Source organism: Argopecten irradians, chromosome 16, assembly GCF_041381155.1.
Source record: "Argopecten irradians isolate NY chromosome 16, Ai_NY, whole genome shotgun sequence".
NCBI classification, from domain to species: domain Eukaryota; kingdom Metazoa; phylum Mollusca; class Bivalvia; order Pectinida; family Pectinidae; genus Argopecten; species Argopecten irradians.
In genome coordinates, this window is record NC_091149.1 from 7,563,678 (window position 1) to 7,580,598 (window position 16,921).

At 36.2% G+C, this 16,921-nt stretch overlaps 2 protein-coding genes across 2 annotated transcripts in view; both read right to left on the reverse strand.

Moving 5' to 3' along the window:
• LOC138311140 (low-density lipoprotein receptor-related protein 2-like) overlaps positions 1–16,921 on the reverse strand; it is a 374,749-nt gene that overhangs the window by 183,659 nt on the left and 174,169 nt on the right. The window lies entirely within an intron of this gene.
• Positions 8,366–10,400, reverse strand: LOC138310748 (tripartite motif-containing protein 2-like). Its single transcript, XM_069252086.1, has 2 exons — positions 9,979–10,400; positions 8,366–9,804 (listed from the first exon to the last, which is right to left on the reverse strand). The coding sequence occupies exon 2, from the start codon at positions 9,772–9,774 to the stop codon at positions 8,851–8,853; it is 924 nt and encodes a 307-aa protein (XP_069108187.1). The 5' UTR covers positions 9,775–9,804; positions 9,979–10,400; the 3' UTR covers positions 8,366–8,850.

Consider the following 16,921-nt stretch of genomic DNA (forward strand, 5'->3'; position numbering starts at 1 on the left):
TAGTTACCTATACATCTATACCCTGTTATCTGTAGTAACGTAATGTTTTATCACAGGTCTGAACTACCACTGTACTGATAGTATGTTTTATTCACAGATTTTTGGTATTTGCCATGTATAATTTTTAACAGCTATCCAAGTTGTCTAACATCAAATCTTGGTCTTTAAAGACACATGTATTGAATATAGGGTTCAAGTTTTTCTGGATTACAACACTGCTGTTATCTCTTTAGTAGTTTTATACCACATGGTCAACCCTGCTGTACTTGTAGTAGTTACTGTTTGGAAAGCTATATCACATGTCTAACCAGTACTCGACTTAATTCTGCTGTACTGTAGGGTTTTAGTTGGTCACAGATGCTTTTATACTGCTAGTTTTACCTGTTTTTATCTAGCTTGCCCTGTACTGTTGTAGTACTTATCACACACACTGCTGTGCACTGTAGTTTATTCATTTTCACAGTTATTCACCTGCTGTATACTGGAGTTTTTACAGCAGTAGGTTACACTTCTCTGAGGTTTTTAGTTTTATCAAGAATATCACAACTATGGTACTGTAGTAGTTTAATCACAGCTATCACACCCTGCTGTATAGTAGTTTTTTATCACAGCTATGGCACACCCCACTGCTGTACTGTAGTTAGTTTTATATCAAATGCTGAAACACCAATGCTGTAAAATCTTAGGGTTGTTTTATGTAGACATATCCACACTTTTGTAACAGATGCACTAAGTATTTATCACAGTATCACATGCTGAACTTGGATTTCTGTCACTGAGTTTATGGATTTCACAGCTATCACACCCTGATTTTTGAGTATCAGAGTTATGTAGTGTTCGAGTTTCATATCACAAGGACAGGTTGTTAGGCTGCATGTTTAACTGTAAGCTGTAACTCATTAGTGGTTTTACATAACAGATAGTGTTTCCAAGATCACTGCTGTCCAACTTAGTGGGGAATTTTTTTCAGTAAATACACATCAATCAACAAGTTTGCTTGGTTATATAGGGGTTTAGTAGTCGTTTATCACAGCTAGTGCACTGCTAGGTTTTCCTGTATCCGGTTTAGTTTCAAGTGTCATGCTAGCTGACTGGACATACCTGCTGTACCTGTACATGTAGTATATTTTAGTTTCATTACCTGCTATTGATGTGTAGTAGTTTATTTTGTCTACAGGTACTCACACCCTTTGTGTACAAGTAGTTGACTGGATAGTAACAGCTATAATTTTCCTGTTTGTGGAGTTTAGTTTAAACATGATATCACATATGTAGCACTGTGGGACTTTAGTAGTTTTTTCAAGCTTCACAAGAGCTTTCTGTAGTAGTTTTACACAGCTGTTATTTTTATTAGTGCAGCTGCTAGTCCCTGAACTGACTTTTAGGAATATTTTTTCACAGCTATCACACAGCTGTTATATTCTGGTTTATAGTTTTACTGTAGAAGTTTCAATCACTATCCACTGTTACTGCTGAAATAGTTTAATCACAGCTGAATCTGAAATTTTACCTATATATTTGTAGTGTTATCATACTGGTATATTTTACACTGACCTTATACTGTATTGTAGTTTTCAAAATTTTATTTATCTGATAGCCATACATTAGCTGTAAATTGCTGTACTCTAGTAGTTTTTATCACAGCTATCACATTTTGCTAATAGTTGTTCACGCCTAGTTATCCACACTTCAAGTTCTGTTTAGTCATTTAGTGACTGGCCATTTTCACAGCTATCATATGACCTGCTGTGAAGTACTGTAGTTTTTATTCACAGCTATCACAATGTCCTGTCATTACTGTTAGTCAATTATCACTGGTGCTGCTAATCATGCTGTACTGTCCAGAATAGTTTTTCCTGCTGTAACATTCACTGCTTTTTATCACAGCTGTATCAATTTTGTACTCACGATAGTAGTAGTTTACAACTGGTACACATGCATGAGGTGTATTAATGGTGTATGGGAGTCTTTAGTCCTGTGATGAGACAAACTATACTGGTTGATCGTATTGTACATTTCTTTATTCACAACCAGAGACTTATTGTCTGGTCAGGGTTACCATGTCTGTATTTATCTGATATCAAGCTATCAATGTCATGCACTGCCATATGTTACTTCTACAGTAGTTTTATCACATGTGGTCACACCTGATGATAGTTGTACATAGAAGTGTAGTTGCTTGTTATGTTGTAAAAATTTACACTTGGTCACTAAAAACTTCCAGTACTAGTCTGTTGAGACAAGCTATAAACTGTTTGAATTGTTTTAATAGCTCACACCATACTGCTATAAAACTGTGTCTATATTTACTCACAAATATATTACTTTATGAGTCTGTACTATGTTATTGATGTTTACACTAGGTAAACACATGACCACATCAGACAGTCTGAAATACTTTGTGTTGTGCCATTGGTAGAACCACATGCTGGTATGTTTAGTCATCCAGCCTATCACACCTGGTACTGTAGTAGTTTATTTTAGTCTATCACAACCTACTGGACTGACATCTGTGCTATCCAGCTGTTTGTAGAAACCTGTAAGGACCAATGGTAGTATTACACGCGTACCGTCACAGGTGATCCACACTGATAGTCACTAACTTTGTAATGTTATTATTTAATTATCTCAAATGGACTGACTACTCACTGTTTTAGTTACTTCAGTTGTGGTATCACAGGTCAAACTGCTGTACTGTTTAATTTTTCACATCTATGGATGTATTTGTAAGTTTGCAAAACTGTAGTATTTTAGTGGTCACAAACCTGTTCTCTTTAAATGCAACTGTATAATTTGATATTTAGTCTTCACAACATGAACTGTTCCATCTAAATGTTCCTGTCTGAATTTGTCACATGCTGGGAACTGTATAGGGTATTAAATAGTTTTATCACAGCTTAATCCACTGCTGTCTGTAAGTATGCCACAGGATCTGAACTTATACTCTAGTAAATTGTGACCACATGTAAAATTTATCACTAGGTCTTCTGATTCTGCTTATGTTTTATGTACAGTATGGCAAGTGTTTTAAGTGACCAGGTGGACTTAATATCGATTTATCAAGCATCATATCTAAACCCATGTTATAGTTTTAGTATTTTATTTATTCTAGACATCTGGAGACAGTAGTCTAGCTGGTTTGAAGTTTGCTTGCAGGGACTGACGTCAAATATGGTGGACCCATATGTTTACACTCAGGTAACCCTGTCATATTTATCAGAGTCTGGACATTGACAGTAGGCTAAGCTGTTTGACGTTTGCCACGGACTGACGTCACATTATGGCTGGACCCATATGTTTTACTAGGTAACACATGTATATATTTATATTAGAGTCTGGAGACAGTAGGCTAGCTGTTTGAAGTTTGCCGCGGACTGACATCACAATATGGCTGGACCCATATGTTTACACTAGGTAACACATGTATGTATATATTATTATAGAGTCTGGAGACAGTGGCTAGCTGTTTGAAGTTTTACCGCGGACTGGGCTGGACACACCCTTTAGTGGATACACTAGGTTACTGTATGATTTATATTAGAGTTGGAGACAGTAGGCTAACTGTTTTATTTTATCACATAACTGTACAGCTCAAACATATGTTTACACTAGTATGTACATGTGAAGGAATAAATTCAGTGTAGTAGTTTTGAATGTTGAGAAAAGTTTATCATGTAGTGACGTCACATTTCAGTATAATCCTGATCTAGCTGTACTTAATTGTAGTTTTAACACATTATCACATCCTGCTGTTAGTACTTAGGTATGACAATTTGTACAATATTTTATATGTGTTGGAAACAGTAGTAATGTTTCACAGTTAACCATGCTATGAAAATGTATGAAAAGTTTTATCTAAAGTAGGCTGCTGATATTCTTTTCCGTCGGTTACACTTTGTCACATTGTTTTGTATTTTTTCAGTCAGTAGACAGTCTAATGTTATTTTTGAAATTGCTGTACTGTTAAATTATTTTATCATATTAAACTAATGTTTACAACACAGTTTATTTACAGTAGTATATTTATTTGAGTTTTTGTAGATAGGTTTGAAGTGTTGTTTGACTGTCACGATTTTTGGTTATCATATGTTTCACTAAAAATCTATGGTTATCATATCCCTGCTATTAATCTCAGTAGTTTAGTCTATGTTTCAGTATTCACATTGTATTAGACAAAGTCTCAAACCTGCTATACTGTAGATTATATTAGAGTCTGGTAACAGTAGGCTAGCTTTTGAAGTTTGCCGCGCACACTGACGTCATCAATATGGCTGGACCCAGTATGTTTACACTAGGTATACATGTTTATATTTATATTAGAGTCTGGAGACAGTACCCTAGCTGTTTGAAGTTTCTATCTGACGTCACACCCTGGCTGTATTTGACTGTATATATTTTATCACTAGGTATCACACCCTGCTGTATGTAGTATTTTATCACAGCTATCAAAATCACCCTGACAGAAAAGTTCCTGTTCTTTGTGTCACAGATAATATCACACCCTGAATTAGTATGCTGTCCTGTCACATGTACCTTGATTATCACCAGCTATCACATTGTGCTGTACTGTCTGTTTTCAATTCAATTATCACTGGATCACACCTGCTGTCTTTAGTCTTTTCCTTGATCATATGGTTTGTATCAATCCTGTGTTGTTCCCCTAGGCTGTTTCACAGTTATTCAATCCCTGTGACTGTAGTGAGTTAAAATTTTCCTGTCTGCTATCAACAGGTGCTGTACTGTATAAATTCATCCTGAGTATCACACATGGTTTGTAATGTATAAGTGGTGTACTCTATATTTTATAGTAGTTTTATCACAGCTATCACACCCTGTAGGTTGTACTGTAGTAGTTTATCACAGCTATCACAGTCCTGCTGTTTAGATTTAGTAGTTTTATCACAGGCTTATCACACCTGGTCTGTAATTAGTTAGTTTTTTTCAAATGCTGTACATTAGTATTTTTATCACAGATATCACACCCTGCTGTACTGTAAGTTTTATCCTTCTATCATAGTCCAATGATCCACACCATCTGCTGTACTGTAGTAGTTTTATCACAGCTATCACACCCTGCTGTAAACCTATAGGTTATTTCACAGTCTGTAATCTGGTTCCACTGATCTATGGTCCACTCTAGTTCCTTTTGTCCACTGCTGTCACATCTGTGTACTGGTTTTATCAACAGCTATCACAGTCCTGCTGTACTGGTCATTTATGGTCCATCTGTGTACTTAGTAGGTCCATTGGTCACAGCTATCAATGGTCCTTGGTCTGCTGTATGTAGTAGTTTTATCATCAGGAATCTATCACACCCTGCTGTACATGTAGTAGTTTCGTAAATATCCTGGTCATAGCTGGTTCATCTGGTTCCCTGCTGTCTGGTACTGGGTCCAATCTTTATCCTGGTTCATATGGTCCTGGTCCATCTGTAGTAGTGTTTCATCACAGGTCTGGTCCATCCTGGTCCTGGGTCTCGTATATGGCAATGTACTGTAGTTTTGGTCACATCTATCACACATCCTGCCTGTAAAATCAGTCCCGCTACTCTGGTCCTGGTAGTTCTGGTCCTGGTCATCTGTCCTGCTGTTCTATAGTAGTCATGGTCCCTGCTGTCCACCCTGGTAGTGAGTTTTATCTGGTCCTGCTCCATCTGTCTGTAGTATCTTTGGTCCTAGCTCACACCTGCTGTCCTGTAGTTTGGTCCATCTGGTTTCAGCTATCACCTTGTACTGTATTGGTCCTGCTGTCCTGTACTGGTAGTTTGGTCCTGGGTCATCAACCTGCTGTACTGTCATTTTGTTGGTTCAGCTGTCCAGGTCCTGGTCCTATATTTTTCTCACAGGTACACCTCATGTACTGTAGTAGTTTTATCACAGCTATCACATCCTGCTGTAATCTGTAGTAGTTTGTCCATCTGGTCACTGGCTATTGCATGTACTGTAGTACACTGCTATCCATCCTGTCCTAGTAGTTTTATCCTGCTATCACCCCTGGTAGCTGTACTTATTGTTTGAAAAAGGTTCACAGCTATCACTGCATGTAGTAAGTTTTATCACTAGCTATCACATGCTGTGTAGTAGTTTTATCATGGATATCCACACCCTGGTCTGTAGTAGTTGTTATCCTATCACATTATCATCTGTATATTGAGTTTTATCAACTATCATTTTAATGTAGTATTTATCACAGCTATCAATGTATCCTGCTGTCCATTGGTCTGTAGTTGGTTTTATCATCACAAATGTCTGTCATCTGCTATCATTCTGGTAGTAGTTTGTATGGTCAAGGTTATCACACCCTGCTGTACTGTAGTATTGGTTTATCACAGCTATCACACCCTGGTCTGTACTGTAGTATTTATATCACAGCTATCATACCTGCAAAGCTGGTAGTGTTTATTCATGCTAATGTCACGGTATCCTGTCACATTTGTATCTGGTTTCACACCCTGGTAAATGTATCTGGATTCACTGGTATCACATCTGCTGTACTGGTAAGTTGTGATCCATTCTGTCTTTTAGGAATACCGTATTCAATCACAAATAAGCTGCCCACTGTAGAAGTTTTACATTGGTCTTCATCCTTTGTTTGACATTTCACCCTGCTGTACTGTGTCCAGTCTTAAAATCACAGACCAAAACTACACAAAACTTTTAGTGTACTGTAATAGTTTTCACAGCTATCACACCTGCTGTATTTTTATTGTATCAGTCAATTTTATGAAGTTTATCACAGCTAACCGCTATTATTGGGTGGAATGTTACTCACTGCTGATTCATAATGTAAGTAGTTTTATCACAGCTATCACACCCTGCTGTACTGTTTTAGTTTTATCACAGCTATCACACCCTGCTGTACTGTAGACATTTTTATCACAGTTATCACACCCTGCTGTACTGTATAGTTTTATCACTGTTCACACCCTGCTGTACTGTAGAGTTTTATCACAGCTATCAAGCTGTACTGTAAAAAAATTTATCAAAATAAAAATGTGTACTGTGATTATGTTTTATCACAGCTTTACATTATGTGATCTGTAGTAGTTTTAAATAGCTAGTTACCCCTGTAAAGTACACTGTAGTATTATCACAGCTATCACACCCTGCTGTACTGTAGTGTTTTAAAGCTAGGCATTTATATGTAGTAGTTTTATCAGCTATACACCCTGCATGTACTGTAGTAGTTTTATCCGACAGCTATCACACACACCTGGCTGTACTGTAGTAGTTTTTATCACAGCTATCACACCCTGCTGTACTGTAGTAGTTTTATCACAGCTATCACAATTGCTGTACTGTAGTAAACACTGCTGTTTATCACAGCTATCACACCCTGCTGTACTGTAGTACCTTTTATCACAGCTAATCACACTGCTTACTAAATCACCTTGTCAAGTAGTTTTAGATTCTTGCTATCACACCATGAATAACTGTACTGTAGTAATCACATCATTAATACCTTTGTATGAACTGTAGTTCACACGCTATCACACCCTGCTGTACTGTAGTAGTTTTATCACAGCTATCACCTCCCTGCTGTACTGTAGTAGTTTTATGCACATGCTATCACACCCTGCTGTACTGGTAGTAGTTTTATCACAGCTATCACACCTGCTGTACTGTAGGAGTTTTATCACAGCTATCACACCCTGCTGTACCTGTAGTAGTTTTATCACAGCTATCAATCACACCCTGCTGTACTGTAGTAGTTTTATCACAGCTATCACAGCTATCATACCCTGGTACTGTAGTAGTTTTATCCACTGCTATCTCCACCCTGCTGTTTTGTAGTAGTTTTATCACAGCTATCACACCCTGCTGTACTGTAGTAGTTTTATCACAGCTATCACACCCTGCTGTACTGTAGTAGTTTTATCACAGCTATCACACCCTGCTGTACTGTAGTAGTTTTATCACAGCTATCACACCCTGCTGTACTGTAGTAGTTTTATCACAGCTATCACACCCTGCTGTACTGTAGTAGTTTTATCACAGCTATCACACCCTGCTGTACTGTAGTAGTTTTATCACAGCTATCACACCCTGCTGTACTGTAGTAGTTTTATCACAGCTATCACACCCTGCTGTACTGTAGTAGTTCTATCACAGCTATCACACCCTGCTGTAGAAGTTTTACCACAGCTACACCCTGCTGTACTGTAGTAGTTCTATCACACTGTACTGTAGTACTGTAATCACATTTATTACACATCTTTACAAAAGTTTCTATAGCTATCCACAGTAAATCATCTCTACCCACACCTACAGCGCCATCTACCCTGTTTCTGTCTGTGTGTAGGATCCTGAGTCCTTTATCATCTTCATTCACTAGAACGAAACATTTTTATTGTTACCAATCCCCTATGATGAGGCTCCCCTGACTATCATACACTATACCCCAGGGGTAAAATGGTTTACCTCCTGTTTGTGGTGATTGTTTACATGTACTGGGGATGTCACCTCTGTATACAAACAGTTGCTGGAAGTCAGTATCCATGACAACAACATGTTGTTTCCATCACCACCATCATCTTCATCACTGTGATCAATCACTGCGACATTGTTAGTGACAGGACACTCTGTGATCCTGTATGGTGTACACACTAATGGTTTCCCAGTCCCTGCTGCCATTGTAGTGAGTACCATCTGACCTTGTGTGGTATATTTGGAGACGTTTCCTGACATGCCCACAATGACATGGTTCTTTGCTGTAATACATATACTGTAAGGACGTGTTTTAGTTGTGAATTGTTGAGTTAACTGTCCTGATACCAGCTCCAGGATGTTGTTTTGTGTATCACAGGCCCACAATCTGTGTGTTGTTGGTGATAGACTGATGTCATTGATCCTAAGCCTTGTGTGTGACCTTCTGTATCACTGTGCCCTTCCTGTCCAGGAGAGTTAATGTGTTACTGTAGAAACTGGTCCAGGCCTGGTCATCAGTGGTAGGACATATAGAAGTAATGCCACATGGAGACTCCCACTCCTCCACCACCTTGGTCTCTGTCAGTAGTGTTTTTCCTGGCCACTGCTTTCTTACCTTTATCCTCTGACTGTTGTTGTGATGAGGGTTGTTGCTGACCGTCTGATAACGATACTGACCATTTCTGGTCAGTGGATGTATGACTTTGGCCTGAGGTGGTGACTTTCCTAAGGCTTGTACCAGGTGACCTTTAGGAGTATTGTTTGGGTTGAAGCTGACTGTATCTAAAGTAGGTTTGACAGGGATATGTATTCGGGAATCTATTTCACATTTTGTGTCATATATTTCTATGTGTGAGCCCTGCTGAAGTGTTGTCTTACATTTCTGTATTTGGTGTTTAATTTGTTTGTTCAATGATTCTAGTTCTTGTTTGTAGTTTTGTATGAGTTTGATGTTGTTGTCTTTAAGTTTTTGATAAAGTGAGAGTGTCTCTTCTCTAAGCTGGTCAAGGTCTTGTTTTAATTTATCTGTTTGCATCTTTAATTCATCTGCTAATTTATCAAATATGTTGTCATTGTCTTTGAGGAGTGTATCTGTAGATGTGATGTATTTCCCAATCTGTACCAGATCATTTTGTTCGGTTCTGTCAATAAAGTTTCTGATGTCTTGTTTCTTCTGAGGAGTGACTTCACTAAGCTCACACACTGGATGAAGTTTGTGAATGGTGGAAACGCATTTAGCACAAATTGGTTCTTGACATTTTTCACAATACCAATCTAGTTGTTTCCCCTTGTGATGGTTACAGGTTGTCTGTCCTTCCGTACGAACTGGTATGTTTGCTGTTGCCATTTTGATGAAGATGAGCTATTTGTTGAATTTCTGAAAAATTGAATATATATACTGGATCAATTCAATGTTTAACATAACCAGTTGAATAAGAGTTTTATTTGATGTTGTTAATTGCTCTTTGTTCTATTCAGTTCTATGTGTGTACATACAGTTTTTAAATATTGATTGACCTCAATGTTTTTAAAACGCCAAGAAAATAATTACCCAATAATCACTGCATTCACTGATGACACACACAGGGTACCTTGGATTAAATCAAGTTGGTCTTCCCCAGAATCTAAATGATATTCAATGCTGTTCAAATTTCTCTTCCTCTGAAATTTACAGCTTAAACCATGAATTTACTTCCTTCTTCTAATGTTGGCAGATCAGTCACTTTCTCAGTTTCTGATGAAAATATCCATTTAAGATAAAATTCAGTCTTGGTAATACACAAAATTGTCCATTAAATGAAATGTATATGTGTCCACACAGAATAAGACCATCCTTGTCATTGGTTACTAATGTAAACAAACATTTAGCAACCAAAATGTCAGTCTATTGAGGCCTGGCGATATCTGATATTATTACTTCCTTGTCTAGTTTGACACACACAGTTGTAAAGCAGACATAGATTGTGTAGTAGGTCAATTTGAGTCACGTTTGCAAACCCTGATAATTAAATACCCACAGTTCACCTGGGGTGAATTGTCTGTTGGATATGTGTATTGGGTAATAAGTATTGTCTGTTATACCTGTACTGTACGTGGAAAAATACATGATATTTTGATTCTTTGTATATCTATGTATAAATGAAGTCTTTTAAAATCCATGTAGTGTAATATTTTTGTCTGGTACATATACATTTACAGTTGTTGTAAATATCAAAGACAAAAAAAATCTTTATTTCAAGAAGGAAACATTTATACTGAACGAAAATAGTTTTTACGAAATATTTTAGAAATTGGTGAAAATTATTGGAACCAGGTCAAAAATGTTTGAGAGAAATCCCTATAGATGTGTTGGGATCGGATGATTTTAGGGTAAAATCATGGTGGGATCGGATGATTTTAGGGTAAAATCATGGTGGGATCAGATGATTTTAGGGTAAAATCATGGTGGGATCGGATGATTTTAGAGTAAAATCATGGTGGGATCGGATGATTTTAGGGTAAAATCATGGTGGGATCAGATGATTTTAGGGTAAAATCATGGTGGGATCGGATGATATTAGAGTAAAATCATGGTGGGATCGGATGATTTTAGGGTAAAATCATGGTGGGATCGGAGGATGATGATTTTAGGGTAAAATCATGGTGGGATCGGATGATTTAGGGTAAAATCATGGTGGGATCGGATGATTTTAGGGTAAAATCATGGTGGGATCGGATGATTTTAGGGTAAAATCATGGTGGGATCGGATGATTTTAGGGTAAAATCATGGTGGGATCGGATGATTTTAGGGTAAAATCATGGTGTGGGATCGGATGATTTTAGGGTAAAATCATGGTGGGGATCGGATGATTTTAGGGTAAAATCATGGTGGGATCGGATGATTTTAGGGTAAAATCATGGTGTGGGATCGGATGATTTTAGGGTGGGATTGGATGATTTTAGGGTAAAATCATGGTGGGATCGGATGATTTTAGGGTGAAATCATGGTGGGATCGGATGATTTTAGGGTGAAATCGGATGGTGTAAGGGTGAAATCATGGTGAGACTGGATGATGTTTGGGGTAAAATCGTGGTGGGATCAGATGGTGTTAAGGTGAAATTGTGGTGGGATTGAAAGGAATTGGAATGAAATCATGGTGGGATCGGATGATGTTTGGGTGAAATTGTGGTGGGATCACATGGTGTTAGGGTGACATTGTGGTGATATCAGATGATTGTTAGGGTGAAATCATGGTGGGATCAGATGGTGTTAGGGTGAAATCGTGGTGGAATCGGATGATGTTATTTTAAAATTGTGGTGGGATCAGATGATATGGTGAAATCGTGTTGAGATCAGATGGTGTTAGGGTGAAATCGTGTTGGGATCAGATGGTGTTATGGTGAAATTGTGTTGGGATCAGATGGTGTTAGGGTGAAATCGTGGTGGGATCAGATGGTGTTAGGGTGAAATTGTGGTGGAATCGGATGATGTTATTTTAAAATTGTGGTGGGATCAGATGATATGGTGAAATCGTGTTGAGATCAGATGATGTTAGGGTGAAATCGTGGTGGAATCTGATGATGTTAGGGTGAAATTGTGGTGGGATCAGATGGTGTTAGGGTGAAATCATGGTGGGATCAGATGGTGTTAGGGTGAAATTGTGGTGGAATCGGATGATGTTATTTTAGAATTGTGGTGGGATCAGATGATGTTATGGTGAAATCGTGTTGTGATCAGATGGTGTTAGGGTGAAATCGTGTTGGGATCAGATGGTGTTATGGTGGTGAAATTGTGTTGGTATCAGATGGTGTTTGGGTGAAATTGTGGTGAGATCAGATGGTGTTAGGGTGAAATCATGGTGAGATCAGATGATGTTAGGATGAAATCATGGTGAGATCGGATGATGATATGGGTAAAATCGTGGTGGGATCAGATGATGTTACGTGTGGAATTGTGGTGGTATTAGATGGTGTTTAGGGTTGGATCAATGGAGTTTGGGTAAAAAAAACATGATGGGATCTTAGTGGAATCCTACACTTTTTTCTCCCTTTTGTATATATAATTTATTGTTTCTGTAATGCAGCCTTTGAATATCATTTCCCCTATTTTTATTTTCTTAGGAAAATTGAAGAAGACTTGAAGGAGGAGGACACTAAAATAGAAGTCCTTGCCAAAAATACCAAGCTCAACGAGAATGTTTGTATCCGATGCTGCCAGACGTTTGGACTCATCTTCAACCGGAAACAAACATGTACTCAATGTCACCTAAACATCTGTAAATCGTGCTGCTCCCGTGACCTGGAGAAGGGAGGATTCGTCTGTAACGTGTGTGTTAAAGAACAGTAAGTCTGAAACTTGATTTTTTCTTTTACGTCAATTGCAAAATAAATGACCGGTTTATATAACTTATACAAATCACTCTCAATGGAAAACATGAGGGGTCTAAGAGTCAGAGGAAGTCGGAGAAAAATTCTACCATGACCTGGCAAGTGACCCTTGACCTTTACATACTCATCCTAGAGATCAATACCCCGATGAAAAGAGAGTGGCTTAACCACGTCACATAAGCATCAGTAAGTCTTCTAGCTGTTCTACAAGAACTCTCAGAGGGACCTTGAAGTCTTCCATATTGTCTGATCCATATCAGTCTTCATAAAAAGTCTTTTCTCTACTTATTCTTGCCTTCCTTCTGACTTGGAATATTTGATTAATTTTTAGAAAAGTACAATTTTAGCTAGTCTGCATAGCAGAAACAAACTTTAAATGTCAAAATCACATTTTACGAACTGTCTATATTGTTTTCCGATTGATCGAGAAATACAATGTGCAATGTACACAGACTGGGACCAAGGAGAACCTATAGATTTAGTTTAAAGAAGAACCCTCCAGTAGTTTCTGATAAGTAGTGATAACAAACTTCTGTTTTAAAATCCAAAATGGCTGCCTGTCAGCCATGTTGTTTTCATTATTGTTAATTTCTTTGTTTCTGTTTCAGTGAGCTGAAGTTGAAGTCCTGTGACTCGTTCTATAACAATGTCAGCCGACGGGTTCAAGCGTTTTTGGAGTGCCAAAGCGGTTCGGACGTTATACAAACAGCGAGGAGATTGTAAGTTACGAAGATTTCACTGTAAGTTCGATTTATAATTTCAGGTTCTGGCATGTGTCATGTGTATACTGCTGGCATGGTGTATATAGCCCTGGCATGGTGTGTATAGCCCTGACATCGTGTATATAGCCCTGGCATTGTGTGTATAGTCCTGACATCGTGTATATAGCCCTGGCATGGTGTGTATAGCCCTGATGACATGGTGTATATAGCCCTGGCATCATGTGTCGTCCTGCATGGAAGATGACCTTGACCTTTAACCTTGGCCTATTGTGGTGTCCATTAAAGCTATCCATATATGGACTGTCAACCAATTTATTTTCATGGCCTTAACTTTTATTTTAGGTTTCATATCTGTCATTCTCTTTTTCACAGGAATTTTTAAATTTTGAAATTTTCATTTAGAAACATTCTACCAAAAATTACATAATTCTCATAATAATTATTGCATAAATACCCATTTTATAAAAAATGTTTAATATTATATAACAAAAAGATCTGTAGAGACCACTTTTTATACCAAAATTTATAAAAAGAAACCTGTCTATAGAGACCACCTGTATATAACAAACATTTTTCTATAGTATAACAATCATTTGTCTATCCAGCTAAAGAGATATTCTGACTAGTATTAACCAGGGTTAAACTTCAATAATTCAAATATAATAATTCACTTATTAATTTGAGATAATTCTTGTTGATAAAATAACATTCACTTTCTTCTGTAAAATAATCTTATAAGTTGTAAACCATAAAAAACAACTTTTAAGTTATAATTTATGAAACCGACTCCCAAAGCGCCTACCACTTAAAGAAACAAGTTGGTGTATTTTGTCACAGAAACGTTATGGTTTAGATTTTTTAGAAAGCATATGTTAGTCTCTCAATATTTTTTTTTTATTTCAGCTTCAAATGAAAGCAATTATACAATGATTATGACAATTGTTCAGTTTTGCATCTTGCTAAATAAAATGATGTTGGGGTTGTCTCCCTTTAGTTAAGTACTGTTATTATTTTCTTGGTGTTGAATACTCATATTGTTTTATTGTTTACTAAGAATTTTGTATACTCATGCATATCATATAATGATCAAAACGCAGAATGTTTTAAATACTTGTATTACATAAATTTAAATGAAAAAAAAAACAACTTAATTTAATCACAGTGAAGCAATTATTGGCATATCCAAAAATCCTTTTGATGTGATTATGATACTGATAAAGTCGTGTTTTTGAAATTAATAAAAAGTACAAAGTGAATTAATTAAAAAGTACAGCAATTGTGATCCACGTTTGAAACTTAAATCTATTTTGATGACTAATTGATGAACATTTTATGAAATATCTATATTGTTATTTGTAGTTCAGCGGAATTCTTTAAGACGCTTGATAATATTAATGTCCATTTTGTCGTTTAGCAGAAGACTCTAAATTATTGTAAATGTCTATATTGTTATTTGTTTGTTTAACAGAAAGATTCTTAACTTATTATAAATGTCTATATTGTTGTTTGTTGTTTAACAGAAAGAAGACTCTAAATTATTATAAATGTCTATATGTGTTTATTTGTTGTTTAACAGAAAGAAGACTCTAAATTATTATAAATGTCTATATTGTTGTTTGTTGTTTAACAGAAAGAAGATTCTAAATTATTGTAAATGTCTATATTGTTGTTTGGAAAGTTAATTGGAAGCAAGCTGAAAGCTACCCAGACATTATTAATCAATAAAAAAATTTAATAACTAAAAGAAAAATTCAAAGTTTTTTTTCTGCTTGGCATCTATTTTATAAAAAAATTATCTATGATAATCAAAGTTTTCAGATATAAATTTTCCCCAAAAGTACTCACATTCATATTAATTGTCTACGGGTAATTAATATAGATATAAGTGATCAACTTCTTTGTTTGCTAATGGATAATAGTACTATATTAATCAAATCAATTCAACTCCATTTGATATTTCCATTACAAGAATTCACTGGCTTTATTATACAAGAGATATGAATATATATGTGTTATCCAGGGGAGATAACCCTTGTTTATATTATGTGAAAGTTAAAACAAGGTCTAGCTGTGTTGGTGTAATATCTGAAGTTAAATATGGCCAAGTTAATGTGAAAACTTAAATACGGAAATATTCTTGCATGTCACTTTTTGTGAAAAATGGAATGTTAGAAGGTGAAGTATTATTCTTTATTTATTTTTAACTTTTCAGAAAAGTTGATATCAAACATTTTAAACCTAATTATATGTTTTTGTATAAATATTATAAAGGTACTAAATTACCTTGAGTATTGAAGATGCATTCTAAGTTAAGATTTGCATGTAAGCTAAATCGATCAATGAAGTAGTAGCTCCTAATGACTATGGACTTGATTTAAACCTTGACAGGATAACATATACTATACAGTGAATACCCTGTCTATAAAAGGGCCACTCGCAAGGTGCACCAAGAAAAATTGGTTCTTAATAGACAGCGTGGTCTTTATTGACAGGGTGAGAATTATGTATTGAAATTGGAGAGACCCAAAGAAAGAGGTCTTTAATTAAGATGGTGAAGTTTATGACAGAGGTGAGGTCACCTAAGGCATGGTTTGTGACTGTATATATGTTATATTATGATTTACTGAGTAGTTGTTCATACTGTGAATATATCTTGTATTGATACCTTTTGTATGTATTTTGTAGTAAATCATTAAATAGTATATATATATTCCTCAATACGAAAAATTTGCTGTTTGAAAAAAAAAACTATTTTTCCTGATTGAAATGGGACAGACAATTATACAAAATGCCGCGATAATTGCTCAAGGATCAAAGAAAATGTTTGTAATTTTTTTTTTCATTTCCAGTGGAATAACTTCATAAAATTTTAAAACTAATACAACGGTTTGATATTGCATTTAGTATCTATATAGATAGATAAATTTGAATTGAATTTGGAATGAATAAATTTTATAATCAATGGGGTTCTTGTATTTAAAATTAAAGCCCCCTCTGAAGGTGTATCGAGATTGTTTATCAAGGTATCGTCCTATTCAATGGATGTGTTTCTGCCTTGACTGATCCTAATATTTGGTCAACACCCATGGGATCTCAATTGCAGTATTCTTATTTAAGTTCGATAATCAAAAGTGATAATTGCCGTTTTTTTTTTTTTGTGTCGCCTCGCAACGCAAGGGGCATCACATTGTATCACTATGTTTGCATCAGTGTCGGCGGCTGAGCCGGATGAAAAAGGTTTTCCGTGCGATAACTTAAGTATTTATTGTTCATTTTCAACCAAATTAAGTTTATATTACTTTTATATCATATGAGTATTTATAGTCCGTATTTTCAACCAACTTTGGTATGTATTGTTTATTATCAATGAGATACATGGATGAGTTGTAATCTGTATCCGTATC